The sequence below is a fragment of the Delphinus delphis genome, chromosome 19 (assembly GCF_949987515.2).
Source record: "Delphinus delphis chromosome 19, mDelDel1.2, whole genome shotgun sequence".
NCBI lineage: Eukaryota > Metazoa > Chordata > Mammalia > Artiodactyla > Delphinidae > Delphinus > Delphinus delphis.
Genome location: NC_082701.1, coordinates 7,607,373 through 7,633,880, shown reverse-complemented (window position 1 = coordinate 7,633,880; position 26,508 = coordinate 7,607,373). Strand labels below are relative to the sequence as shown.

General features: G+C 58.8%; 1 protein-coding gene across 10 annotated transcripts in view; it reads right to left on the bottom strand.

Moving 5' to 3' along the window:
- The window catches only part of LLGL2 (LLGL scribble cell polarity complex component 2), a 33,730-nt gene extending 7,881 nt beyond the window's left edge, over nucleotides 1-25,849 (bottom strand). For 7 of the 10 annotated variants that reach the window (XR_011246284.1, XR_011246285.1, XM_069540130.1 and 4 more), the window contains exons 1-9: nucleotides 25,744-25,849; nucleotides 14,833-14,925; nucleotides 5,492-5,589; nucleotides 4,199-4,280; nucleotides 3,789-3,904; nucleotides 3,259-3,417; nucleotides 1,103-1,265; nucleotides 836-968; nucleotides 468-522 (exon numbers count right to left, since the gene is read on the bottom strand). Coding sequence is in view for 8 of the 10 variants with exons in the window: in XM_069540130.1 (XP_069396231.1) it covers nucleotides 468-522; nucleotides 836-968; nucleotides 1,103-1,265; nucleotides 3,259-3,417; nucleotides 3,789-3,904; nucleotides 4,199-4,280; nucleotides 5,492-5,589; nucleotides 14,833-14,907 (881 nt within the window). In the remaining 2 variants the exon portion in view is untranslated. Of the gene's footprint in view, nucleotides 1-467; nucleotides 523-835; nucleotides 969-1,102; nucleotides 1,266-3,258; nucleotides 3,418-3,788; nucleotides 3,905-4,198; nucleotides 4,281-5,491; nucleotides 5,590-14,832; nucleotides 14,926-15,519; nucleotides 15,608-16,223; nucleotides 16,464-18,059; nucleotides 18,144-25,738 lie in introns of those variants that run through there. The other 3 variants (XM_059998200.1, XM_059998198.1, XM_059998201.1) reach the window with 3 other exon arrangements.
- Nucleotides 25,850-26,508: the final 659 nt, after the last annotated feature.

Here is a 26,508-nt window from a genome sequence, read left to right as displayed (position 1 = left end):
CTCACTCAAAGTTCCCAGGAGGGGCTGGAGCGGACCCCCGTCTCTTCCCAACTCAACAGCCCCAGAGAACTTGGGGGCCAGCAGTGGAGCACGCAGGCTGCAGGCTCTGAGTCTCTGCCACCACTCCCGTTTCAACCAGAGTGCCCTCTGTCCCCCTTTTCTGCTTATACATCAGGTCTCCTTGTATGATTCTGTTTGAAGAAACAGGTCTGCTCCTAAGACAGAGTTTGGAACCTGCTGGTCTGAATCATCTCTCCAGGAGGGTGGAAGGGAAAGAATGGGAATGAGTTTTCAGGAATTAGTCGGAGAGAGGTATGAACGGCACCCCCCTCCCTTCCCTGGAGACCCGGATATGAGACCTAAAGGCAGTCACTAGGCACCATCTCCCCCAGGCAGAGGTTTGAGCAGCCTTTCCAGCTCCCCAGGAAAGCTCTAGAAAGGGAACAGGACAGAGCACTGATACCTACCCCTGCTTGGTGGTCAGCCAGAAGATTTTGGTAATAGCTTTGCAAGGAAAAGGGCCTAAAAGAAAAGGAAATACCTTGAACGGCCCTCCCGCTCTCAGAGGCCCGCGGGTCTGCAGCACAGATCCCGCAAACCTGCGGAGCAGATCTAGGCTTGGGAGTCTCGCTGTGAGCAGTTCCCAGAGAAAGTCACAGTGCGTCTCAGAAAACCCGCTGTGTGGCTTCGGACACAGCCTTCACCATCTCTGGGCCCCAGGTTTTGCTTCTGTGAGTTGGACACCTACATCTGAAAGCAGGAGAGACCGACTGGGGCCAGAGGACACCGCCTTGCTCACTGGAAGGCGGTCCCAGGTGGCGGGCAGAGCACTGACCGTAAGGCACACAGCTGCGCAGGGGCTCCAGTTGCAGGGTGTCACTGGACACGGGCCACTGGCAGTAGCTGCCGTCAGAATGGCAGCTGACAATCAGATGGCCATCCCGCTGCCAGCAGACGTTCTCCAGTTGCTTCACGGTGGGAAAGGAGAGAGAGTGCGCGAAGGCTGGGATCAGGGGTGCGGTTCCATCGCCTGCACCCCCATGCCTCAGATGGGGGCTGGATGTGTTATGTGGGGTCTGGGAGAACCATGTGGCACCCCTACCTGGCTGCTGAGGAAATGACAGAGCACACAGCTGCCCTGTAGGTCCCAGATGACGACAAGGCCCCGGCTGTAGCCAATGAGGATCTGGTTGGGGTCCCGAGGATGTTCCTGCAGAGCCTCCACCATCTCAAATGCCCGCCTGTGGCGGACCTCCTCTGGCAACCTGGGCGAGGGGAGCACCGTGAGCCCACGTCACCGTCCACCGGTGGGGCGTGGCTGAGAGCGTGGCACAGCCATGCCCGGCATCCCCGAAGCAGCAGGCACGGAATGTGCCAGCGCGGAAAGGCTGCCAGGACACGTCATCAAGGGGAGAGAGAAGCAATGCATAGAACAGGGCAGCGATAGAGAAAACCCCCTAAGGATGCAAACACAGGTGGCACGACTATAAGGAAAAGCAAGGAAGTGGTTTCCAGAAAAGTCGATGTGGTGGTCACCTCTGGGGGAGGGAGGGAGCTGTGACAGAGAAGGGCAGGTGGGGGACCCTGGGGGCCTGGCAAAATTTTGTGTTTGCCCAGAGTTGGCTGCAGAGACGCTCACTTAACAAGAATCCATTAAACCGTACATTCAAACCTAGTGCATTTCGGCAAGGTGTTGGTGTTTCATAAAAAAAAAAAAAAGTTTTTAAGACCTACAAAACAAAACTCTCTGTATCAGTTGGCCTGGCCTTGAGCCTTGACCCCCTCCTCCTTTTCTGGGCCTGGAATGCTGGTGTGAAGTTTGGAGGTGCTACACCAACAGAAGACCGTGAGGTGGCAGGCACAGGACCAAACGCCAATACCGAGCAGGGCGAGTAGGAAATGGAAACAGCCTGGATCCCAAGGGCATGTCTACGCTCAAACCCAAACCAAACCCTCTACACTTAGAACAGGATTTAGACCAACAGGAGGGGTTCCCAGGGCACCCAGGCTGGGAAAGCCCAGCAGGGGCTCCTGCTCGACTAGACTCCCACCGGCGCGGGTACGGTGGGCACTGGTACCGCCACACACTGAGGAGCAGGTCCTTCCACCGTCCTGCCCACAGGCCAGGCGCCCCGGCTGAGCACCAGCTGGGCCTGCCACCCTGTAAACAGTCCTGCTCTGACCATGGTCACGCTGCCCTGACTCTACCATGCCCAGTGCTCAGAAGGACCCGGCCCCAAGCAGGAATCCTCCCAACCCAGCGATGCCCAGCCCTGCTTGACCATCACCCGGGGCCTGACGACTATGTTACAAGCCTGGCCCAGAGCCCTTAGGAAGGTCGGGCATGAAGCAGCTCCACAGCCCAGCACACTGGCCTCCTCCCTGCCCCTTTTTTTTTTCTGTGGTACGCGGGCCTCTCACTGTTGCGGCCTCTCCCGTTGCGGAGCACAGGCTCCAGACGCGCAGGCTCAGCGGCCACGGCTCACGGGCCCAGCCGCTCCGCGGCATGTGGGATCTTCCCGGACCGGGGCACGAACCCGTGTCCCCCGCATCGGCAGGCGGACTCTCAATCACTGCGCCACCAGGGAAGCCCTCTCCCTGCCCTTCTTCACTGCAGAACACTCCACGGCCATCAACCTGGCTCCCGTGGGCTCCTGCTGGACTCCTCCATCCCCTCCTGTTTTGGGCCCTGGCCCCCCTCCACACCCAGACCTGATCTGACTCCCTCTCTCCCACGGACACCACCATTAACGAGCAAAGATTCTCAAATGATCTCAAGAAACCTACAGGTTGTGGCCGCCAGGGACTCGGGGCCATGGAGCCTGCAGGCAAACGAACATGTGGCAGAGACTCCAAAGTACAAGCATCAGCAGAAGCTGCCCGGCTGATGCAGGGAGGTCTGGGCCCCGTCTGCCCCACTGTGGAGCCCTGGGGCTTTGAAAGAGGTGGTATCTGTGCCAAGAACGCTGGACTGAGAGTTCGTATCATTGCACAATCATTTTGATCCTTGTTTTCCTTTTAAATGAGGTGACAAGTTACTCCCAAAACCCCTTTTAGTGCTGGGATGCTAACTCTTTTTTGGGGGTGAGATTCTCAATTTGGGGGACAGGTGGAGAGCTGAGAGTCTGTCCTCCCATCCCTACAGACTTCCCAGGAGAGAAATCATAAGCTCCTGAGGCATAACCGGCATGGAAAGGAGAAGGCCACTCGAGGGGACAGGTTCCTCAGGGCACGAGGGTCTCCGGGCCTGGGGCTCACCGCTGCAGCACAGCATCTGAGCTGATCGTCTGGTCCTCCAGCGCGCGGAAAGCCGGCAGCTGCACCACGAACACACTGCCGCTCTCGGTGCCCAGGTAGAGCAGCTGGCAGGAGGAATGCGGCAGGACCACGGTGATCTGCGTGGCACTGGGGGCGGCCCTGCAGAGGGAATGATGGCCCGTGAGCTGGCCCTGCCCAGGCAGGGGGGACCCACAGATAGGATCCCCCACTCCCTCAGCGGCCCCAGGGAAGGCCATGCCTGCGGTGGGGAAGCAGGCCGGTGAGGTCCTTTGATGGGGTCCAGCTACTCAGGCCCGGACAAACATACTGTTTTTTTTTCTGCCAAGACAGGAGACAGATGGCAGAGAGCTGGGGCTAAGAAGCAGAAAAAAATCCCTTGGCGCCTCCCACGTAGGCTCTGTGTGGGGATGGGGGGAGGCGGGCCGCAGCCCTGCCAGCTCCTCCCAGGGCACCCTGGAGTTGGTGCACGGGTCAGGCTGGCTAGGAGAGCAAGAAGACAGAGTTCTTACCCTGGGGGGCCACGCAGCGTGAAACTCTCATCTTCCTGCAGCTCTGACACCCCGCCTTTGACCTTCAGGCTCCACAGGTGCAGGCTGTTGTCGTCCAGCAGGGTGACCAGCTGGCACTAGGCAGGAAACGGGGCAGAAGCGTGCTGTCTCGTTAACCAGGGAGGGACAGCATTCACCGTGACCTTTACACACTGGGGCGGCCCAGCCTGTGCGGGTCATTTCCAAGAGCCCCAGAACCAAGAGACCCCCAGCTCCTGTTAGGGTGGCCGTGAACGGCAGCTGGGGAAAGACAGGTTTGTCCCGGGTCCTCCCATCAGCACCAAACCCGGGGCCACCAAACGCCTGCCTTTCCATACGTCCTTTCTGGAAGATGGGAAAGTGAGAAGGGCATGGGGGCAGGGGGGCCTCACCTGGCCAGGCAGGAAGTGGATCTGCACTACCGCATTGTTCTCACGGTGCAACCCCATGAACTCCACCCCTGGGGCACCGTAGCTGGGAGTAGCAGGCTCAGGAAAAGCTCCACAAGGCAGGACCCCACCCCTCGGCCTGCCCGCTGGGCCCACGTGGCAAGGAGTGTAAATACCCAGCAGCAGAGAAGGGCTGCTGGGGGCGGGGGTGGGGGGGGGTGGGGGGGATGTTTAGGGTGGGGAGGGGACAGCGGGGGGGCCTGCCCTGAAGGCACCGGGCCAGTAACCTGACCCCTGAGGGTAAAGCCAGCCAACCAGGGGGCGCTGTCGCAGCCAGGAGGGGTGAAGCATTATCCTGGCAACTGTTAGGCTGTTCGCTGTACCCCTGTCCCCCGCCCCACCGAAACCCATAACCTGAACTGCAACAGACTGTCAGCTACCACGTGGTGGCACCTGTGAGAAGACGCACAGGGCACCCGTGGGCCCACCTACGGCAGCCATGGCCGTGAGCCTTGGCGCTGAGAATCGTAACGGGGATATGGCCGTGGCCTGGCAATGACTAACCACCTAAGGAAGGGCTGAGCCGATGGAAGCTGGGCCTCTGCCCTCCTGTGTACACACCCCCTGCAGCCTCGTGCTGCTGACTTGCACCCCCAGGCTCCCTGCACCTGCCCTGCAGCAGTGGAGGGAGTTACAGCTTTACTGGAGGAGGTGGCGGCTGGGCTCTCCAAGGGTGGTCCCCCACCTCCCAATTCCCCTAGGTCCCACCCTGGCTCACCCTGGGGGCTCTGAAATGGACCCACTGGACCACGTCCAGCCGCAGGCCAGGGGAAGACTGTCCCCACCAACTAGGAGTCCACTCTCATCTCCGGTGTGTGTGTGTGTGTGTGTGTGTGTGTGTGTGTGTGTGTGTGTGTGTGTGTGTGTGTGTGTGTGTGTGTGTGTGTGTGTGTGTGTGTGTACGCGGGGGGTGTGCAGGGTCGGGGGTAGAATCTGGAAGAGCATCTGGCTTAGCACAGCTCCTCTAACCCAAGGCCACCCCGTCTCTGGTTTGGACTGAGCCCTGAGCCCAGTCTACTGATCCTTTGCGGGTGGGGCCCATCCCCGGCCTCCACTTACTGCATTCGGGGCTGACTCCTAAGAGGGTATTTGGAACGTCCCGGGAACAAGAGGGGTCGTCTGCAACTTGCTTTTCTATGGAGAATTAGGGGAGTCCTTCCTGAATCTCACCAATGCCAAGGCCCCTGGCCCTTCCAGGGCATCCCTGGGTGGGAGCTGGGAGAACGGAAAGGATACAGCTTGATGGCTCCGGAGCGGGTGCCGATGGCCAGGATGCGCAGAGAGGGGCTGTAGCCGAGGGCGCTGGGCTGGTGCGGGAAGCCATGCTCCACCGTCTGCAACGAGAACCAGGCAGGCATGGGCCTGTAGACGTGTCCCCTCTGCCCCTCCATGGCCGGGGGCAGGGGGTCAGTGCCGGAGGGAGGAGCCGCAGCAGAGAGCCACCCCCAGCAGGAAGAAGGAATTCAGTCTCGTTCAGGTCCCCACCTGGACCCACCCGGGCCCCACCCTCAGTCCATTTCTGACCCGGTCCTTGGCCGCGTGATGCTCCCTGGGAGCGCATTCTCCCGGGACACCGTGCTGGCCCCTTGCTCTCCAGGAACTCTGACCTGGTTCCTCCACCACCCGTACTGTGGGCCACCCACCCAGCCCTCCTGCAGGGGTGCGGGGGAAGCTCTGGGGGGCTGGCACAGGGGAGGCGCCAGGTGGCTCAGGAAGCCCAGCTGCATTGCAGCTCCAGGAGGGGCCCTGGGGTCTGACGGAACCCACAGCTGCCCTTCCCGATTCTGAGCCCCGCGAGGCTCCTCCAGCACTGAACATCTGCTCTGTCTCAAGTGCCTCATTGCCACTATGAGTTCTCTTCCACCATCTTCCCAGGGAGGAAGCTTCTGGAGTGTTGTTGCAGACACATGCCTTGGCTCAGTTCTTCTTATAGAAATAATACACATTGTAGAAAACTTGGAACATATAAAGGAGTTTGAAAAAGAAGACAAAATCACCCACACTCCCCAAACTGGAGTAACCCTTCCTAACAAGGGTGTGTATCCGACTGTAAGCGTGTATGGACCTATACTTAAAAACAGACACCTCAGAGAAAGACAAATACTGCATGATATCACTTATATGTGGAATCTAAAAAATACAACAAACTAGTGAATATAACAAAAAAGAAGCAGACCCACAGATATAGCGAACACACTAGTGATTACCAGTGGGGAAGGGTGTTAAATTTTTTTTTAGATTTTGGGACTTCCCTGGTGGTCCAGTGGTTAAGACTCGGCGCTTCCACTGCAGGGGGTGAAGGTTCAATCCCTGAACTAAGATCCTGCATGTAGCGCGGTATGGCCAAAAAAAAAGAAATTTTATATATATATAATTTTTAATGTTTTAAATAAAATAAAGTAAAAACATATAGGAAAGGACAAAAAAAAACCCAGAGACCTATCTGGGACCATGCCACATGAATACACATACAGACACATAGCTCTGTGGTCTGTCTTTCCACCTATAGCCAGCCCAGGCTGTTAAAAGCAGTAAAACGACTTTTATTTTTCATTTTCGTCGCACGGTATCGGTATGGCTTGCAGGATCTCAGTTCGCCAACCAGGGATTGAACCCGGGCCATGGGCAGTGCCGAGTCCTAACCACTAGACCACCAGGGAACTCCCTAAAACGACTTTTAAACGGCTGAAGAATATTCCTCAGGGGGAGGTGCCCTAACTCACCAGGCCTCTGTTATTGAACATTTACTTTGTTTTCAGAGGTTTTGTAATTGCCAGTTGCATCGATGACTATTCTTGGGCTCCTATCTCTGCCTGCAACTCAGTATTTCCTTAGGCAGGTGTCCCAGGGGTGGAATTACAGATGAAAGAGGTATGGATTGAGATCGACAAACCATCTTCGGGCAGGTTTTCGGTTGTTTCTCAGTCAGCTAACCCTACCCCATCCAACCCGCCAGGGGATATTGAACCTGTAGAGCTATAGATTCGAGCAGGATGCCAGCCAGCGATTTCAAAGTTTTCTGTTTTTTTTTTTTTTTTTGCGGTATGTGGGCCTCTCACTGTTGTGGCCTCTCCCGTTGCGGAGCACAGGCTCCAGACGTGCAGGCTCAGCGGCCCTGGCTCATGGGCCCAGCCGCTCCGCGGCATGTGGGATCTTCCCGGACCGGGGCACGAACCCGTGTCCCCTGCATCGGCAGGCGGACTCTCAACCACTGCGCCACCAGCGAAGCCCTGTGTTTTTTTTTTTTAAACCATGGAGACTGCCCTGCAGAAAAAGGGTGTCCCAATGAGGCAGCTCTCCTTAGGCCCAAGGCTCTACTCTGGGCTTCACTTGGCCTCCAAGGAGCAGAAACAGATAAGTCGTGGTGACAGCTGGAGCGCCAGCTTAGCAGACCCAACTGCTTTGCTGCCTGCCTGCCTGCCCACCCAGGCCAGTGGCTCGCGGAAGAGGGGCCCTGTGCTGGGGTTGGCCCAGGGATGAGAGCTCCAAAGACTGCCTATTCTGGGGACACGTAGGTGTGAGGGCCCCACAGGCTTGGTTCTCTGCCAGGAACACAGTCTGCCCTGCAAATGGCTGTACCTGGAAGGGTCAGCTGGGAGGGCAGCAGCACACCAGCAGGAGCCTTCCCCCACCCCCCCGCCCTGGCCCGGCCCCCCAGGTTTCCGTTCAGCTATGTCAAAAATGCAGAGCCTGGAAAAGCCTCGGGGAGATAGCAGGGTATCTGGAATGTAAACATTTCCCAGGAAAAGGAGGGCAGGGCTCCTGACTCCGTGTGGGACGAGCTTCCCCAGGAGCCCCCACTAGGCCTTGGCTGGCCCCAGGCTGCTGGGGCCTCGGGAAGTCAGAGGCCCGAGCTCCAGAGAAGGTTCCTGGGATGACAGCCTTCTCCCATCATCCCCAGCAGCCGCAGCTCAGGATCAGCGTCTGGAATTTGGAGGACTCTGGGGGAAACACCCAGCAGGAGCCTGGTGGCCAGCAGGGGCCCAGACCCTGATGTCCAGTACAACAACCACAAGCCGTGTGTAGATCCTGAGCCCTTGCAGTGTGGCAAGGGCCACAGAGGAACTGAACTTTTAATTTTATTTAATTTCTATTAACTTAAATTCAAGGATGGACCCTTAACTCAGTAATTAGAAAACTTCCCAGGTATGTCCTTGGGTTCCAAAGGAACAGGGGCTGGAGTCAGGCAGACCAAAGCTTTGAATCTCCTCTTTCAACTGTAAATCTTCCAAACTCTAAACATAGATCACATATTCCTAAAGAAAATTTAATGGCCAAATTGAGATGTGCTGTAAGTAAAAAATGTACCTTGGTATTAACAACAACAAAAAAATACTAAGAAAAAAGTCTAATATCTATTGACTACATGTTGAAACAATAATATTTTGGATGTACTGGATTAAACAGAATATGTTATCAAGATCATGTTACTTGTTTAAAAAATGTTATAATGCGCTTCTACAACATTTTAAATTACGTATGTCTCATCATATTCCTAGGGGACCGAGGCGCTCCCCTAGACATTTTTACCTCGGGCATCAGCAGGAAAGTCAAGCCAAAGAGAAAACAGTCTGCAGCTTTTTGTCAGGTGCTCAGGCCACACGTTATCCTATCAACTCGCTGGCAGGAAGTTCTCCTAACATCTCACCTGAGTCATACCTGCTGCGGATCAGCTCTTTTCCCTAACCCAGAGGGAGACAAAGGTCAGGCCCATCGTTCAGTCACTCATACTCATTCCTCATTTCTTCAGGGTCCTGAGGACACTGTGCCACCCCCTCACTCCCGAACCACCTTCTTTTCCATAGGCTGGTTTAGAAAGAACAGGAACTGAGTCAGGCCCACGAAACTTAGAATCCCCGATACCGCTTAAAAGGTGACGGGACGAGCTGCTTTGCCTCATTTCACGTGTGGTAACCGGGGTGATGCGAATGACTGCGCTGCGCGGGGCTGTCCTTGGCTCCAACAAGACGAGCCTCAGGACAACCACCTGACCGCCGCTGGAGGGCTCAGCTGGCCTCAAGGCGCACACAAGCCTTGCTTGCCTTCCTTCAAAGGTTCTCCCTCATGCCTTCCTTCAAAGGTTCTCCCTCATTCCCTCATATCCCTCGGGGCATCTTCTCCAAGTTGACCAAGGCTCCCTCAAAAACAAAATAAGGGGAGGGAACTTCTTGGTGACCCTGACTGGCTGGGGCCAAGAGGGTGGATTCAAATGTAAATAGCGTGGTGACAGGGGATTCCCCAGGTCCCAGAGGGGAAGCGACCGGGCTTCAACATGCAAATAAGACCCACAATCCCTGAATGAGGCAACATGATATGACGTAAAGCGAGTCATGAGGTCAGGGAACTGGTCAAGAAAGGAGGCGCGGGGACCCCAGGCCAGTTACGAGAGGCCCAGGGGGTCTTGCTGGGAATGAGGAAGGGAGTGATTTGGACATGGGGAGAGAACAGAGGTCAGTTAATTGAGGGGAACGGGGAGGAGCTGGACACCCAGGGCCCGAGAAGCCTGGGGAAGCAGGAAGTTTCCACGAGGCCCCTCTGCCTGCGCTCCGGCTGCCTCCCAAGGTGGGGTGTCCTTCCCATCCCCTGGTTCCCCCTCCCTCCGACTCCTAACAGCCTTTTAAGACGTGGTTCCCCCCACTGGAGCAGCAGGTCCACGTGGACAGGGACCCCTCCAGGCTGGTTTAGGGTTTAGGCACAGTTCCAGGACCCCAGAGCATAGAATGTATCTGACCTCCCTTAAAGAAGGCAGCCCCCGGGGCACAGGAGGTGCTCAGCCCCAGGGGGGGGTCCTGCTGTGGACTTCCAAGGCACACAGCGACCCCATCAGTCCTCCGCCCAGGACAGCGGGCCCGGGTTCCAGGGCCGGCCCTCCCAGCCAGAGACCCCAGCCGCCTCCAGCTCAGGTTCAAGCTAGGAGGCTGACCAAAGTGGGGTGTCCTCCCCTACCTCCTGAGCTCAGCATCCAGCCTACCTGGCACTGCCCCCACCCTGCTACCTGGCTCAGGTGACCCGTGCCAAGGGTAGAGAGAACAATGAACTCTTTTGACAGAGAGCTGGGAAAGGAGAGATTTCTAGGAGCCGCCAAACTGCAACATTAGCCCGGTGTGGGAGAGAGAGAAAGCCCGTCTGTCTCACACCGGCTCCGGGACCCCATTTCAGGTTCCCGGAAGGGAGAGAGCAAAGGTGGTTTGTCTGAGAGCCAGGGGGCCCTTCGTCCTGCCCCCAGCAAGGGGGAACCCTGTCCAAGATGGAGGGCTGAGAAGTCCCTAGCACTTGCTGGGGGGGCAGGAAGGAAGGCTGCCCAGGGGCACGGGGTGGGAGGGTGTGCAGGGGGTGGGCTGGGGGACAGGGAGGCACTGCCCCGTACTGGGTGTGGTCAGCCCAGATTCCTGGCGGTGGCAGCAACCTGGCCCTCCCTGTGCGGCTGTCACCTGACACCAGGGGCCCAGCCATGCAAAAGCCAAGACCAAACCGCCTGGGCCTGGACGGGGCAGCTGGTCAGGAACACACTGTTTGTTCAGGGCCTGGGGTGGGGGAGGGTGGCCCAGGCAGGAAGGGCGGCCAGCGGGTTTCACCAGGGGAGGCAGGGCCTCGAGGGTATTTTCAAGGAAGGGGTTTTAATTTAACATGAGCTTACGTCCCCTTATCTCCTCGGAGTCACTTCCTCCCTCCTGAGGCGCCCAGTGGGTCCCGCAGTTCCCTCATTTGGTCCTCAGTGGCCCTGCTGGCACTGCCAGCTGACCTCTGTCTTCCCAACAGGCCTGAGGACCCGGCATCCGGCACAGGTGAAGAGATGGAAGGCCGCACCCTGAGGCCACACGGCTGTGGGCAGACGGAACCGGCAGCCGCATCCCCAGCCGGTGCCCCCTCCAGGTACTCAGGCTGTGCAAGCCTGGAGGCCTCAGTTTCCCCACCTGCAGAGTGGGAACAGCGCCCACCTGTGAGTCGTCAGGAGGCTGAGGCGAAGGTGAGGCAGACCCTGTAGGGCATCAGCTGTGTGTGGGTGCCATTCAAAGCAATTTAACTCACTCAGCCCACCAATCTGGGTGTAGGGGTGATTACAACGCCCACTTTACAGATGAGGAAACTGAGGAGCAGAGAGGTTAAGTAACGTGTCTGCAGTCACTCAGTGAGGAAGCAGCACAGCTGGCATCTAGACCCAGGCCGCCTGGCTCCAGGGTCCCCGCCCCAACCACTGCACCACCTGGCCCCTTTGCTGCTTGGCATGGAGCCCCTGGTGAACCGGAGCTGCCCCTCGGACAGTCAGTCCCCAGCAGGGGGTTCAGAGCATCTGTCCACAGACACAGCTCCTTCCCAGGTACCGAAGCCGAAGAAACAGGACGTGCTGCTCTCGGCCCGCCGGGGGCCATGTCCCTGCTCTCTCTGAGGCACCTCGCTTGGTGCGGGTATCAAGGAGTTGGGCCAGATGGTACTGGAGGGAGAGGCCCAGCTGGTGTCTGCGAGCCTCTTGGACTGGCCTATGATGGTGCCACCGTCCCACCTCCCAGCTCACTGCCCTGCAGACCGGCACTTCCGGGATGGACACTGCCTGCTTCCCCAGACGTGAGGCTCTGAGCTCCAGCTCTGTGTATCCCACTGTCTGCTGGGACCCGCCCTCACCTGAGGGTGCCGAGATTCTCCACACTGAACCTCGAGCCAGATACATTCACAGAGCCGTGCTGATACTGGAACCACGAGCCACTTAGGCCCTTCAACTCACACACTAACTCGTTTAATCCTCACACCAACACTGTGGGGTGGCTGCTGTTACCGTCTCCACTTAGAGATGAGTGACTTGTCCAAGGTCACCCAGCTGGTGAACCCAGGCAGTCAGGTGCCGAGGTTGGCGCCACTCACCCCTGGGCAAGACTGCCTCTCGATAAGTGGACGATCATAATTGTTGCTATTCTGTCGGAATCGAATGCATCACTTTCCTCAACCCTGCTCCTCGCCCCTCCTGGGCTCCCCAACCCAGGGGGTGGCATCACTGCCCAGCCAGGATGCAGGACAGCTGCCTCCCTTCCCTCCTACGCTCCGTCTATCACCAGGTCTCATCAACCTCTCGCCCTAAATAAGCCCTCAACCAGGGGCTATTTCACTGGCCAGGGGACACTGGGCAGCGTCTGGAACAGTTTTGGTTGTCATGTCTTGGGGAGGCAGGGCCAGGGATGCTGCTAAACAGCCCCACAACTCAGTGGGCCCCAAAGGCCCCAAATGTCAACGGTCAAGCCCTGCGCCCCAACCCCACTGCTGGGCCCCAGTCAGTCAATGCAACGTCTCCTAAGTGCTCTGAGCTTACCTGCTCCTGACTGAAAGGTAGGGGAAAAAAAAAAAAAGGTCCCAGAGCTACCTCCTCTAAGTCATAAATGAGATCGCTCACTCCCCTGCTCAAAACTCACCAGGCTCTGGCGTGTCAGACCCAGATTCCCAGGTTCCAGCCTCCCTTGATCCCACAGCTGACCTCACAGCCAGGGGGCCGGGGCAGGGCTGGCGTGGGTAGGACCACCCAGGCTCCCAAACCTTCCAGGATCTGGACTCACCCTCCAAGCCCAACCCTTCGGGCTCCACCATTCACCCAGAACCTAGATGAGATGAGTCTAAGCCCCACCCCTCCCCAACAGCCCCCCCAAGACGTTCCCCTCCCAGGAAGTGGAATTTTAGACCATCAGCCCCCTTCCTTCCACCAGACTATAAATGTCCTGGAGGGCAGAGGTCTTGTCTGAGATTCCCACAGCCCCAGCGCTGGGCTGTGTAGGTACTCAGTGCCTGTCTCTTGGAAGTGAATGGGAGGAAGAAGGAATTCCAGGAGCCTCCCCTCCCCAGCCAGGCCTGGGGGTGGGGCAGTCCAGTCTGGGGGCACGGGGTGGAGGGGGAGGCATGATTCTTCTGCCCCAGCCCCACCCCAGCCCCACCCTGCTGCTGCACAGTTGGAACTTGGGGCGGGGGTTCATCCCTCTTCACTGAGCCTGTCTATCCGGTTTCCACTGGAATTGGCCACCTTTTTGGGGTGTGAGATCCCAGCATCATCAAGGGCAATGGAAGGCGACAGGGGTCACCCAGGCGCCGAGGCAGATGCTGAGGTTCTGAGACCCACACCCAACACCCATGGGCTGCTCCCTTGTAAGTGAGAATGGCAGGCCGCAGGGGCCCAGAGATCCCCCATTCATAACATATGCACGCCCACATCCCAAGGCCCAAAAGCCGTGCCCACAGCTTCCTTCCCCCAGTGGGAGGAGGTGTTCATTTAGGGAAGCCCTGATCCCAGAGGCAGTAGCCTCACAGCCACAGGTCAAGAAAATCAGAGGAAACCGGCAGAGCAGGTTGGGACCCTGACTCGCCTCGAACAAGCCCCCGGGAGCTCTCTCTCCCTGGCAGGCAGGCAGCCCCTGAAAACAGCACCCGACACTCCTGGACCACTGTGCTTAGCACGTCAATGATCTAATTCCGTGTAATCCTCACAGCAAGCCTACGCAATGGGTGACGGGCACAGGGTCATCCAGCTCCTAAGTGGCTAAGCTGGATTTGAGGCCCACCCGTCAGCATGTCCTGGAGGGGTCCTGGGACCCCCGAGGGGAAGAGCATCTTGCTGCTCCCCTTCCTGCAGTCCACCTTCCAGGGTGGAGGGAAGCTGAGGCACGGAGGCCAAGGGCCTAGATCAAAGCAGAGGTGAGAGGAGCGAATTGCCCCGAACCGGCTGCGGATTGCTAGGTGGCCTCGGAGCTCATAAACCACCCTGTGTTCCTTCCCTTTTACAGGCAGCCCCCAGGGAAGCCCCATGATCGTGGGTAAGAGGACACCCGCCTGGGGGGCCTTAGGAGCAGGTGTGGAGCTGGGGTGGTCAAATGCCAACCCCCACCCCCACCCCCCGCCGACACCTTCTCCCAGGTGCCTCTCCCCACTCACCCAGGCCTACAGCCGGCCAGAAGGAATTATGTGTTCTGCCTGCAGGGAAAGCTGTGTTTTCCTTCGAGGGTAATTTGAGGAGGGAGGGAACGGCCATGGCCTGTGGCCCCAGGGCTCCAAGGAAACTGGCATCACAGGAACATCTTATACTTCGCAGGGTTCAACGCACTTTCACCTTTCCCGGCCCTAGGCCTGCTCCATAACCCCGTGAGGAGGGAGGCAGGACAGGTTGTTTTACCCCCATTTTACAGGTGGGGAAAACTAGGCTGGAAGAGGCGGGGTGACCTGCAGAGGTCACACAGCCAGCGAGAGACATGGGACAAGGAGCGCTGACTCCTGGGCGTCCTGTCACCCTTTCCCAGGAAAGCCTCTAACCAGACCCCATTTCCAAAATCCAGTTCCCAGGAGGCATAGCAGGCAGTGCCAAGTAAGTACCTTAGTCCAGGGAAAAGCGACCCCGGCGCCAGCCCCAGCCTGTGGGGAGGGTGATACCTTTTGTTTGTTTGGCCACGCAGCGCAGCTTGCGGAACCTTAGTTCTCCAACCAGGGATCGAACCCGCGGCCTCGGCAGTGAGAGCGTGGCGTCCTAACCACTGGACCGTCAGGGAATTCCCTGGGCGCGCGACACCTTCGTGCCTGCCGTAAACGCCCGGCCGGCCCTCCGCTCCCCTTACCTTGTTAAACTGGAAGAGGTCCCGCTTGAGCCTCTCCCTCGCAGGGTCATGTCCCGGCCTCAGGAACCTCCTCATCTTGGTGCGCGCAGCCCCCTGGGGAAAGGAGGGCAGCTGCTGAGCACCGGCCAAAGGAGGCCCGGCACCCCAGAGCCCGACCCGGCGCCCAGGCCCACTCGCCCAGCTTAGGCAACCTCTCCCCAAGCACGGCAGGCGGCCGCCCCCGGGGCCGGGCCAGCTTCACCCTCGGCTTCCCCACGCCTCACGCCCCACCCGTGGAGCGCGGTTCCCTGAGAGGAAACCGGAGGGAGCTCTGGACCTGGAGGCCGGAGCTGGTTAATGCTCTGACGCTTGCTCCCGGCCACCTGTGGCCTAATAAAGCCAACAGGAGAAGCCGGGGGAGGAAGCCATTTAGCCCGGCTTTATGGGAACAAGGAGGGCCAGAGGCCCTGAGGTTTTAAAGCTTAATTGTTAACCTGTTTTCTGAAAAACCATAAAACTCTGGCTAAACAGAAAGGGGAACTTCACAAGCCGCTGTCTCCAGAGCCGGCTGGAAGGTGGGAACGCAAAGGCTGTCCACCTGGGCTCCCAGATCAGAACCCCGATGGGGGAGGGGAAACGCGCCGACAACTCCAGGCCAGGGCCCAGCAGAACTCCCTGGGGTGGGGGTGGGGGCTGGGGTCTGCACACCTGGGCAGATGCTTCCTTCTAACTTCAGGGAAGGCTCTCCAGCAACTCTGGGCTTAGGCTGCTCCCACCCGCCACAGCCGTCCAGAACCTGAGTGAGTGAGGTGCAGAGCACACAGTCGGGGGGTGCTGGCCCGACTGTGGTCCGCCCCCACGGCTGCTGGGGGTCTCTCTCTGGAAGCCCAGGCTTCCAGGCTGCCCCACCTCCCACCCTCAGCTCTGGCTCTCCAGTTCCAGCTCCCCTGGGCTCTGATGGGGTGTGCTCGGAAAGGCTCCCTTTCCCAGGGGCCCAGTGGAGAGTAATCAGGGGAGAAATCTGCTCCCAATAGAGAAGCCAGCCCCAGGCCCCCAACTGTCCTCCCACCGTAGAATGCATTCCCAGTCCAGGGGGAACTATTTCTGGCTCATCCTTGGGGGAAGCGGGTGGGATCACATGTGCTCCAGCTTCCGGCTTCCAGGAGCACAACCTCCCACTGACCACAGGACACCAAGGCCCGTCCTCGGAAACACAGGGGCTCAGGCCCACCCTGGAAATGGCTCCATTCACGCCTGACACTATAAGGGAAGGAGGCAGAGCCAGCCCCTGCCCTGCAGGAGCTTACTCTGGGGTAGGGGCAGGTAAAGACAGGACAGTGCACAGTGCCGGGTACCCTGATGGGGGGGGCACAGGGGCATCCGGCCCAGACTCGGCAGCAGGAGTGTCCTACCGGAGAAGAAGGAGGTTAAGCTGAGACCCGAAGGATGCCCTGAAGCTTCTGGCTTCTTGAAAGGTGACAAAAATTAACCGTCAGGCCAGACTTTGCATATGAATGGACCCTGGCAGGCACATGCGGGGCAGAGTTGGAGGGACTTTCTGGCAGAGAGGCATGTCCCAGGGCAATCCAAACATCTCCAGCTGGGAACAGGCAGAGACCAGCCCTCTGAACGCCTCACCTTTTGGGGACAGCGAAAAGGCCACCACTTGTGAGAGGGCTGGAGAGGAGAGGTCTGTGCCTTCACATTTTGGGGGAGCCAGAGCAGAACGGGGAGCCCCACTTCTCCAAGGAACAGCAGGTAGTCGGGAAACTCCCAGGTGCTCACTTGACCCGAGGCCCCGCAGTGGGTTCAGGGAACAAACACGGGAAAGTCCCGGAGGCTCCTGGGCCTGGGAGTGAAAACAGACTCGGGGCCTGTAGCGACCTCGGCCTCCTGGACAAACAGCTGGGCTGGTGGCCTCGCATTCCAGCCATGGGGGAGGGTAGCACCAGCTCATCAACCTGCCACCCCAGGCTCCTGGCGATGCCCCGTCTCCCTCTCCCGGCCCAGGTCACTGGGTCAGAAGCCAGAGGAGGCTGGGAGGGACGCCCTGGAGGAGGAAACGGGCCTGCAGACTCCAGGGAGAGGCCACCCTGGGCTCTGCCCCGGGGACCCTCTCAGCCTGCAGGGTGGGGACAAGCGGGCACAGTGCCATCTGTGCCAAGGACCCACAAAGGCTCAAGGGTGACACCGCCCAGGCCCAGGGGCAGACGTGCAGGTAGGAGGGAGGGAGACAGGATGCGGAGCTGGGTGGGAGAAAGCCCCACTCGGGGAGGGAGGGCGGGCACTCCATCCACCCGGCTGCCCCTTGGAGCCCCTGCTGCCTACCAGGCACTGAACCAAACCTTTGTGCGTTAGAACAAGGTACACCTAAACCTCATCCTGGATGCTCGTTCTCCTTCCAGAAGCCTCCCTGGAAGGTGAGCGGAACATCCCCACGCGGCAGACATGGAAAGAAGACCACAGAAGCTGGGCAACTCATCCAATCCCTAAGAAGGTACCAACAGAACTGAGATTTGACCCCAGGTGTGGTGAACTCCCCAATCTTAGGTCTCTGGGAGGCAGCAAAGGATGCACAGACAGGACAGAGGATGCCTAGTTACAGCCGTGCAGTTCCAAGGCGCAGACACATGCAGACACACACACTCCCACATGCCTTCAGCTCAGAGCCAAGCAAGCAGCGTGGGTCCTGGCCTCTGGTGAGGTCTGGCTGGGCAGAGCCGGGGGCCCTTGCCTGGACCTGCCACTCATTCCAGCCGGGGGCTGGAACACCACTGGCCTGGGGTGATGGAGCCAGGACCTTCAGCGTAGCTCCCAGTACAGAAAAGCTGCCCATGTCAAGGCATAAAAAAGTACCATCCCTTCTTGAAGGCGGACAGGTCTGGGACTGGCTGGACTTACCTCCAAGCAAACCCTCAGCTCCACTCACCCCAGGCAAGAGGTTCTCTGCGGAGAAGCTTCAGGAACCTGGGCCTGGAGCTCCCTGGTGTGGAACAGATCCTACCTACTCAACCCACTCCTGACGGGGGCGGGGAGACGTAAGGGAAAGAGCCCAGGGCTTGGGACCCACAGCCAGGGCTCAAGCACCACAGCTCGGCTCCTCCAAGCTGGGTGGCAGCTCCTCGAGGTCCGGAGAGCTTGTCTGCTGCAAGCAGTGGGAGCAACGGCAGAAGCCATTGCCTGGCGCGGAGCAAACACTGTCTGAGGACCGGGCATACGACCGTGACAGACAAGATCCTCCAGCTCACCAAGCTTACATCCTGGCAGGGGAGCGCGATGACTAAGAGGTACACAAATCAGTCAGCGGGACGGTTTCAGAGAAAGCTCAGAGCCTACAAGAAAATAAGGGAAGATGCTCAGCTCGAGTGACCAGGGTTTGGTGGTCAGGATTCAGCGAACCTTTCCGAGTCTGGGTCTGCACATTTGCCGTTCCTTCTGCCTGGGGTTCTTTTCCTCCAAATACTCACGAGCCTCCCTCCCTCGCCTCCACTGCAACGTGCGCATGCTGAATGAACGAACAGAGGTGATAATACCTCCACCCAGTCCTGAATGGTAGGAAGTGGTCAGCCCGCGGGAGGATTCGGGGCAGGGCGTGTCAGGCAGCAGGCTTCCGTGCAAGGAGGGATGACATGGGTCAGAAGGGGTCTGGTGGGCCACAACAAAGAGCTTCAGTTTGACTCTACTGGGAACCCCCTGACAGTCCTGGGCAGGGGCCTGATGTGGTCCGCCCTCCCCTCCCCCACCCCATGTCCCCTTCTGCTTGGCCCTGTGTCCATCTCCTCAGCCCCCGCACCAGCCCCATTCACTGTGGTCTCCGTGCTTTCGTCTCCACGTTTCCCTCTGATATAACCTTGCCCCTCAAGCAGCATACAAAAAATCACCTTCCCAAAATCATCTCCCCCTGACCCCATCCGGACCACGTTCACCGTGCTCCCTCAGCGCTCGACTGTGCCTTATGCTAAAATGATGCCTAAAACCACTGTGGACTCGCGCACTCGTCTAGCTCTGTGGACGGTCTCCCCCGCCTTGTCCTGCTTGTCATTAAGCTGCTGGGAAAAATCAGAAGCAACCTAAGCGGCCAACAACAGGGGGCAGGTGAAGGGTGCTCAGCCCGACGATGGAACGGGTACAGTCGTGAAAAGGGCAGGAGACGATGGCCACGGAAACATATGTCCAATGTATCCAAGAGTCAGGTAGAGTCTTAAAAATATTTACATAAGTCGACAACACAGTGGAAGGGTTATGGGATTACTGGTGATGCTTCTTCTTCTTTCTGTTTATCTGCCTCCCAGGCAGGGGAAATAAGAGGATCACACGGGAGGGGCCCAGGTCCTGGTCAGGTGTGAGGGCGGCCCTGCGCTCACAGTTGGCACTCAGTCCTGCTGGGGGATCGCTCCTGCCCCGCCCACGGCTATGGACACCAAATGGGCACAGAGGCAGGGAGTAGACAGGTGGGTGGAACCAGCTGTGTGGCCTCATGTTTCAGGCGCCCCTGGTCCGGGGCGAAAGGATGTTACTGCTTTGCAGGCTATGACGGGTGAGGCGGCTGTGAGCCTCAACAGGAAGGCCTGGGAGGAGCTGGCAAGCTCTCAGGTGCTGTATTCTTCAATGCCGCTTTTGCCGTGAGGGATGTGGGGTAAGAGAGTTCAGGGGCCCCCCAGGCTGAGAAGCCCCCCAAGTCTGACGCCAAGAAGGGTCTGAGGCAAAGACTGGGGAAGGAAGGAGCTCCGAGGGTCCCGGCTTCCTGCGCTGGGGGTGCCACCTGGCTAGAGCACAACCCGTGCCGGGGGCGCTTCCTGAGAAGAAACACCTTCTCCATCCGCTGAACTTCTAAAGATTGCCCAACCTCGGCCTCCATTCCTGTCCACTGCGCCCTCCGTCCGTGTCCAGACCTACCTCTGAGCCGCCCTCCCTGCTCTGCCGGGCTCTCTGGTCCCTCGGTGGTGGTGGGGGGTGCGCGTAGGGTACAGGGCTGGCTGGGCCATGAGGCTTGCTGACCTGTGGCTGATTCGTACTCATTCTCCCCACAGGTCTGTGCCGCGTGCGTGGAGCTGGCCTGAAGATTCCCCCGCGGGCAGCTGACCTGGCGATTCCCTTGGCTCTCACTGCTCTAATCACCCAACACTGTTGCCCGCCAGTGAAACATACCAGGGCCTAGAATTGGTCTCCCCACACCCTGATGCCCACCCTGGAAAAAAAAAGGAGAGCTGCGTACTTGGCAACAGGCTAGCCAATTCACACCCTGTCTTCCCTTCCCATCCTCTGCACAGACCCTGTGGCAGGGACGCACATAGACCCTGCCCCCACTCCTGCATCTCAGGAGCTCAGGGCAGAGACCAGTGGAGGCAGAGAAGAAATAAGAGCAGGCGAGTGGGCTTGTCTTGTCTCCCCGCTCTAAGCAGCAGGTCTGATTGTGTCACAGGGAGGAAGACGGGGGTCCCCAGAGCAGACGGCTCCTCCCACGCTGGCACTGTTTGGGGTGCCTGGGCTAATCTATCCCCAGGAGACCAAGGCTTGGCCAAGCTGCGTCAGCCTGTGCTGGAGGTGTGTGATGGGCCAGCCCCCTAGAAGGTCCCTCCACAGCCTGGGCATTTCCACTGAGCTGCTAAGAGAGGCTACATCCGGAAGCAGGACTCTGGACATCTCAGGCCCACGGGAGAGAAGGCTCTTGGGGCCACGCTAGCACCTGCTCGTGTTCACAATCTCCGGGAGCACGCACGGCACGAGGCGCAGTCCCAGGCTCCCCTCTGCTCGTGCTTCCCACGGCCGGCTGCTGCTAAGCTGCCCTCCCTTCCCCGACATCCTGCGTGTAGCTTTGGCCTCCGTCCGCCGGGTGTGAGTTCGCCCCTGCACCTCCCACGGCGGGGAGTGCTAAGAGAGGGCTGTAAGCAGCTGGGGCAGCTGCTGACCCTTGGGCACCTGTCCGTCCCAACTCAGATGCCCACGGCTGCTTTGCCAGCGCCTGAGTTATCCTGGGAAACCCAATCTCCCAGAGGCACTGGGCAGCCCCTGGCCAGCAGCTTAGCAACCAAACCTTGGCAGAAAGGGCACCTCTGTGGAGGTGGGACTAGAACACCGAGAGCGAGGGGGTGGGAACCACAGAATGGTTGTCGCTGTTGTTGTTAGGTAATGAAAGGGATTGAGAGGGACTGTGGCCAGATGCTACTTGAAGCACTTTGCAAGCATCATCTCATGTAATTCTTACAATTACTTACGAAATAGCCAATTCTGAGAGCTATGGAGCCTGGGCAGTAAGAGTCCACGTCCCAGTCTGAACGCCAACCAGGCTGCAGACCGTCTGCTCAGTTCAAGCCTCCCTCCCAGGACAAAGGGGCTCGCCAAGAGCAGGCTGGATGGGACCACCTGGGGTCAGCAACTAGAGCCTGACCTGGCCCTCCACCCCTCACTGTCCGTCCCACGGAGCCACAGGCCAGTCCCACAGCCCTGGGAGGGCCCTCCTGCCACCCCCAGGCTCTTCCTGCAGGGTGAGTGGGAAGTCGGAATGCGTGCGTCCTCCCCACGTCCCCATCCTGGGGGCCTCGGTCCCCTTCTGCAATCCAACACCAGACTCTCTCCAGGGAAGTGACAGACTGGATGTGGTCAAGCACAAGGAAAAGCAAAGCAGTTCTGGGGAGAACACTGACTACTTGCCCGGGGTGGGCGTGGGTGGGGGTGGGCAGGCTGCCTGGCTCATCCCATCAAGCTCCATCCCACGGCCTCCGACTTGCCTCAAGACGTGAACGGCTGACCCAAGCAGCTTCCAGGCTATGTCATCTCCAGGGGGGAGGAACCGGGCCCCACCTGACCTGTCCATGGTTGCATCTCCAGTGCTTAGTGCCCTCACACCTGAGAGGCACCCAGCATTTACTTAAAGAACTCCCTCACCTCCTGCAAGTCTGTGCTGAAATGTGACCTTTTTGACGAGGCCCATCCTGACCACTGTTTAAAGTTGCAACCTGCCCCCCTCCCAAGGGGTCTTGATCCCCGGCTTTAGTTCTTACTCTATAGCTCGTATTGCCTTTTAACAGATTATTTACTACCTACGCTCATTTCCAGTCACTCACGCTTCCCATCCTTTAGAATTTGAGTCCTGTGACGGCAGAGACCTTTGCTTGGTGCCAGGATTAGGCCTGGTGTCTAAACCACACCGCACATACAGAGGCACCAACAAATACTTGTTGAATAAATGAACAGTTGGGACTGAATGGGGATCAGGTAGGCAAAGGTGTTCTCCAGTCAGGAGCCGCTGACCCTCAAGAGTACTGGGCTGGGGCCCCACAGGGTCCTCAGGGAACTTCCCCGTCCTGTTCTCAAGTCTCTGACCAAGGCCAGGGCCGTGTGCCTATCACACCTGACATCCTGCTTGGGGATACCTTACAGGTCCTGCCTCAGCCCCAGGCTCCAGGAGACCCAGCTCCTTGGCAAGTAGAGCCAACAATAACATTATTTACTAGAATCAAACAGTCCTGTACCCAGTCCCTCTCATCAAACCCTGGGAACACTGAGGCAGGTGTCTCGAGAAAAGTCTCCTGTCTCTGCTGAATTCCTGAAGGGCACAGTCAGGTATCTAGCAGCTTCCCTGTCCCCACGCCCAGAGGAGCCTCTCCTAGCTCACAAGAATTCACTGTGGTCCCTGGGAAGGGGAAGGGGAAGGAGTGGGGTGACTCTTCAAAGGACCAGTTTCCTCTGAGAGGCAGGGCGGGGAGGGAAGGCCACCCCCAAGGGAGCTGGGCAAGCCCCATGCTGACAGGGCACAGGGAGAGGAGGCTTTCCCGGGGGATCCTAGGGAGCCAGGGCTGGAGAAGAGCGAACAGTACTGGTGGCCCTACTGGGGGACGCCCATCTTCCATCCCATACCCCACTTTCTCCCTGAAAACTACTCCTGGGCAGGGGAAAACGAAGTTGCCAAACAGATCTGGCATGCCTCAGGAGACCCAGGGGGAGCCCTGATAGTGATATCGCCTGGTGAGATAAGAAGGCCTCTCCGAGCTGAGTACTCAGGATAAGTGAGTCCAGGCAGCCAGTGCTCTTCAAGGCAGCCAACCCAGGAGCAAGGGCCATTGGCTTCTCAGGCCTCCACCCTGGCCCCCGATCCAGGTGTCTCAAAAGCTGCCTCTGCACGTCAGGAAGGACCCCCTTCACGGAACACCACATGGCCCCTGGAGATGCTTGCCAGGGATGCTCAATGTCTCCAATGCGGTAGATAGGGGGGGTCACAGACTGATGGCAGAGAAGCCAAACTTTCCAGCTCCGTGTACCATTTTCTCTATGGGAGGGAGGGTCCTGGGGCCAGGAAGTCCTGGCAGGAGAGGATACCCCTTCCCTAAATGAGGTTGAAAGGAGGCACTGTGGAGTTCACAGAAAATCTCCTTAATTACAACAGAGCAGTGCAGGAATGTGCTACCCCAACCTATCCGCCCACCGGGGTGCAGAATGTATACAGCCAAGCCTTCCCCCGAGCAGAAAGCAAAGCAGATTAGATTGTACACACACACTCCTCCCAGGAAAGGCCTGCCAGCAGGGGTCCGGCCGTTAGGCCTCACTCCTGGCTTTTCCAAGGAGTCCCAAGGGCCCCTGGAACCCGAAGTGAGGTTAGGAGAGGCCACTGCCCTCTACCTCTGCTCTCCAAGGAGCAACATCCTCATTCTAAAAGTTCTGATCTCCAGAGGCTTTCAGAAATCAGGATATCTGGACAGAGAAGCCAAATTCCCTCACAACCCGTCAGGCACATCCGAAAGGCCCAGGCATCTGCCCAAGTTCCCGCAAGTGACCACGCTCTGTATGCTTCGTGGGGACGCTAAGCAGCCCACCCTCACCTGGCGCCAGCTATGTGCCAGGCCACACGTGTTTATGACGTTTTTCATCCTCTCGTCAACAACTGTAAAAACAAGGCTTGCTGAGGTTTGGTTAAGTGACAGAGCCAGGGTCACCCAGCAAGAAACCGGCAAGGCACAATTCAAAACTACACCTGAGTCGAAAGACACTTAAAAAACTTAATGAGCACTATATCTGAGGAAAGACCGTGAGGCTCGAGAGAGAAGTTGTTTTCTGTCTTATTTTACACTTTCTAAAACACTTCATTTGCCCCAGTGGGCTCCTATTACCTTTTTTATTTTTTAAACCAATGGGGTCAGCTGGGATTAAGGGCCTTTTTCTTTCTTTTAATGCTACTGTGCATTAAAGCGCTACTAAGTGCTAAGTCACTAAGTGATTAAAATTATATTAATCTGGAACTTCCCTGGTGGCGCAGTGGTTAAGAATCCACCTGCCAATGCAGGGGACACGGGTTCGATCCCTGGTCTGGGAAGATCCCACATGCCGCGGAGCAACTAAGCCCGTGCACCACAACTACTGAGCCCGCGTGCCTACAGCCTGAGCTCTGCAACAAGAGAAGCCACTGCAACGAGAAGCCCGTGCACCAACAAACAGTAGCCCCCGCTCGCCACAACTAGAGAAAGCCCACACACAGCAACAAAGACCCAGTGCAGCCAAAAATAAATAAATAAAAAATATAAATTAAAAAAAATTATATTAATCTGCTGCTAAAGGGGATACTCCATTGCCTCAAGGAAAAGTAGGGATGCAGGATGACCCCAGACCTTGGAAACACTGCCCAGTGGCTCCCACAGACAGTGGCCCAGTCTAACTTCAGAGAATAGGAGCAAGCACTGGTCAGAGCCCCCAGAGCTGGGTTTGAGCCCTCACTGACATAAGTGAGCACTGGGGGCAGATAGTGGAAGAAAACCAAATCTGAATCCCCTGTGCATAAAATAAAGAGGTTGGACCATTCCCATGCTTCAGCTCACAAAGACCCAGACTGTTCCTCAGAAGCCACTTCTGACTTTGGCTTCCCCTGGGCTGGGCCAGGGCTTTTCTGTTCTGCTGCTCTATTCCTCCCACCTGGGGTTTCCTGTCTCCCTGACACACTCCTCCTCTCCCTGCTCAGAATGCCCTCTGCAGCCTGACAGGACCTTGAGTTGTAAACTCTGCAGAGGCTCCCTAGAGCCCAGGTTAAGACGCCCTGCATCTGGCACATGGATCCCCATGGGGACGGCGCCGAGTCTACGCCCCGCCCACCTCACCCAAAGCTCACCTGGCTCAGGTGAGAGCCTCAGGAGGCCACACCACGGCTCTCCTAGTTACAGTCAGTGCTCCCCACAGCCAAAGCTTGGTGTGTCTGTGAACCGTCCAGCCTGAGCAAACCAAGAGCAAACTTTGCACACTTTCTTTGGCAAGACGGTATTTTTCACTTCTTGCCAAGCCCCAGTGTCCCGCAGCGCAGCCCAACCCCCGTGGTCTTGGAAAAGAGACTGGGTCTCCGAAACGTCCCCTAAAGGTATCCAAAGCCGCCTGAGGCGGAGAAAGGCCCCAAGACCCAAGTCCCTTCCGCGGGCTTCCTGTGTCCGGGGATTAGGAGGCACAAAGGGCCGGCAGGGAGAAGGCCCAGATGGCAGGAGCAGGGGCTAAGCCGCCAACGTAAAGCGCTCCGGGCCCCGCTCGCGGAGAGAGGGCCACTCTGGAGACGCGCGTCGCCTGCCTTTCCGGCCAGGCGCCTTACACGTGGGGCCCGAGACCCGGAGACTCCGTCTCCGCCCGCAGTGACCCTCGCGCCCAGCCGGGCCGAGCACCTGTTTCCCTGCTCTCCAAAGCCAACACTATTGTGCAAACCCGAAACCCAGATTCTGTAATCGCGGGCGGATCAGGCACAGAAAAGTTCCCAGCGGCACTTTCTACAGGTGTTTCTCCCAGACGAGCGGAGCGACGGGATCCGGAGCGAGGCGAGCGGATCTGCGCGCAGCCCTCCCCGCCCAGCCCGGAGAAGCCAGGGGTCCCGGCCCTCCCCTGCCTCCCCGCCCCGAGTGGCGGGCGCCCCAAGTGGCGGGCGCCCCGAGGGGGCGGGCTCGACTAGGTGGGTCCCGGCCCTCACCTCACCTGGAACTCCAGGCCAGCCCCCGTCCGAGGCCTCCGCGTCCCTCGGCGCCGGCCGCCAGCTCCGCTCGCTCCGCCGCGGGCCCACGGGATGCTGGGCGGCAGTCTCCTTCCTGCTCACCTCCGGCGCGGCGAGCAGGGGGCGGAGCCGCCGCTATTTACATAAAGGGTGAGCCGGCCGGGCCGCGGAACCCGGAGAGCAGTGCCCCAGCGGCCCGCCCCCCGGGCCTGGCCCCGCCCCCGGTAGCGCAAAGCCTTAGAGGCCGAGCGCAGCGCGGGCGCCCTCGGGGAGGGCGGGGGCCGTGCTCCGGCCAATCCACGACTCCGTGGACCGCGGGGGCGGGGCCGAGGTCTGCGTGAATATGTACGAGGCACTGCCGGCCCGCCCTCGGCCTCACCTGGGCTCACCTGGGCGTACCTGATCGCAGGACGCCACGCCGCGCCCAGTGTCCCGCCGCCTCCCGGAGGAGGAAATAGTTCCCGGAACGCGCGGCTGCCCCGGGCCACCTCCTAAACCAGGCGATCGGTTCCTCCCACAACCTGGCCCCGAGCTGCCCCGGAGGGAGGGGCATAGCCCGGCCGGCTCTTCCTGTCCGGGTCCCTCAGAGCAGACCCCAATCAGAGAGGGTGACCGGCGAACACAGGGCCAAGTTTCGGGACCCAAGAACTAGGTGGTTTGAGGACTGGGGTGTCGCCGAGGCGCCTCCTCTCTGGGCGGCCTCCAAGCCTGGACCTTCCTCCGGGTAACCGGCAGCAACAGCGACCGGA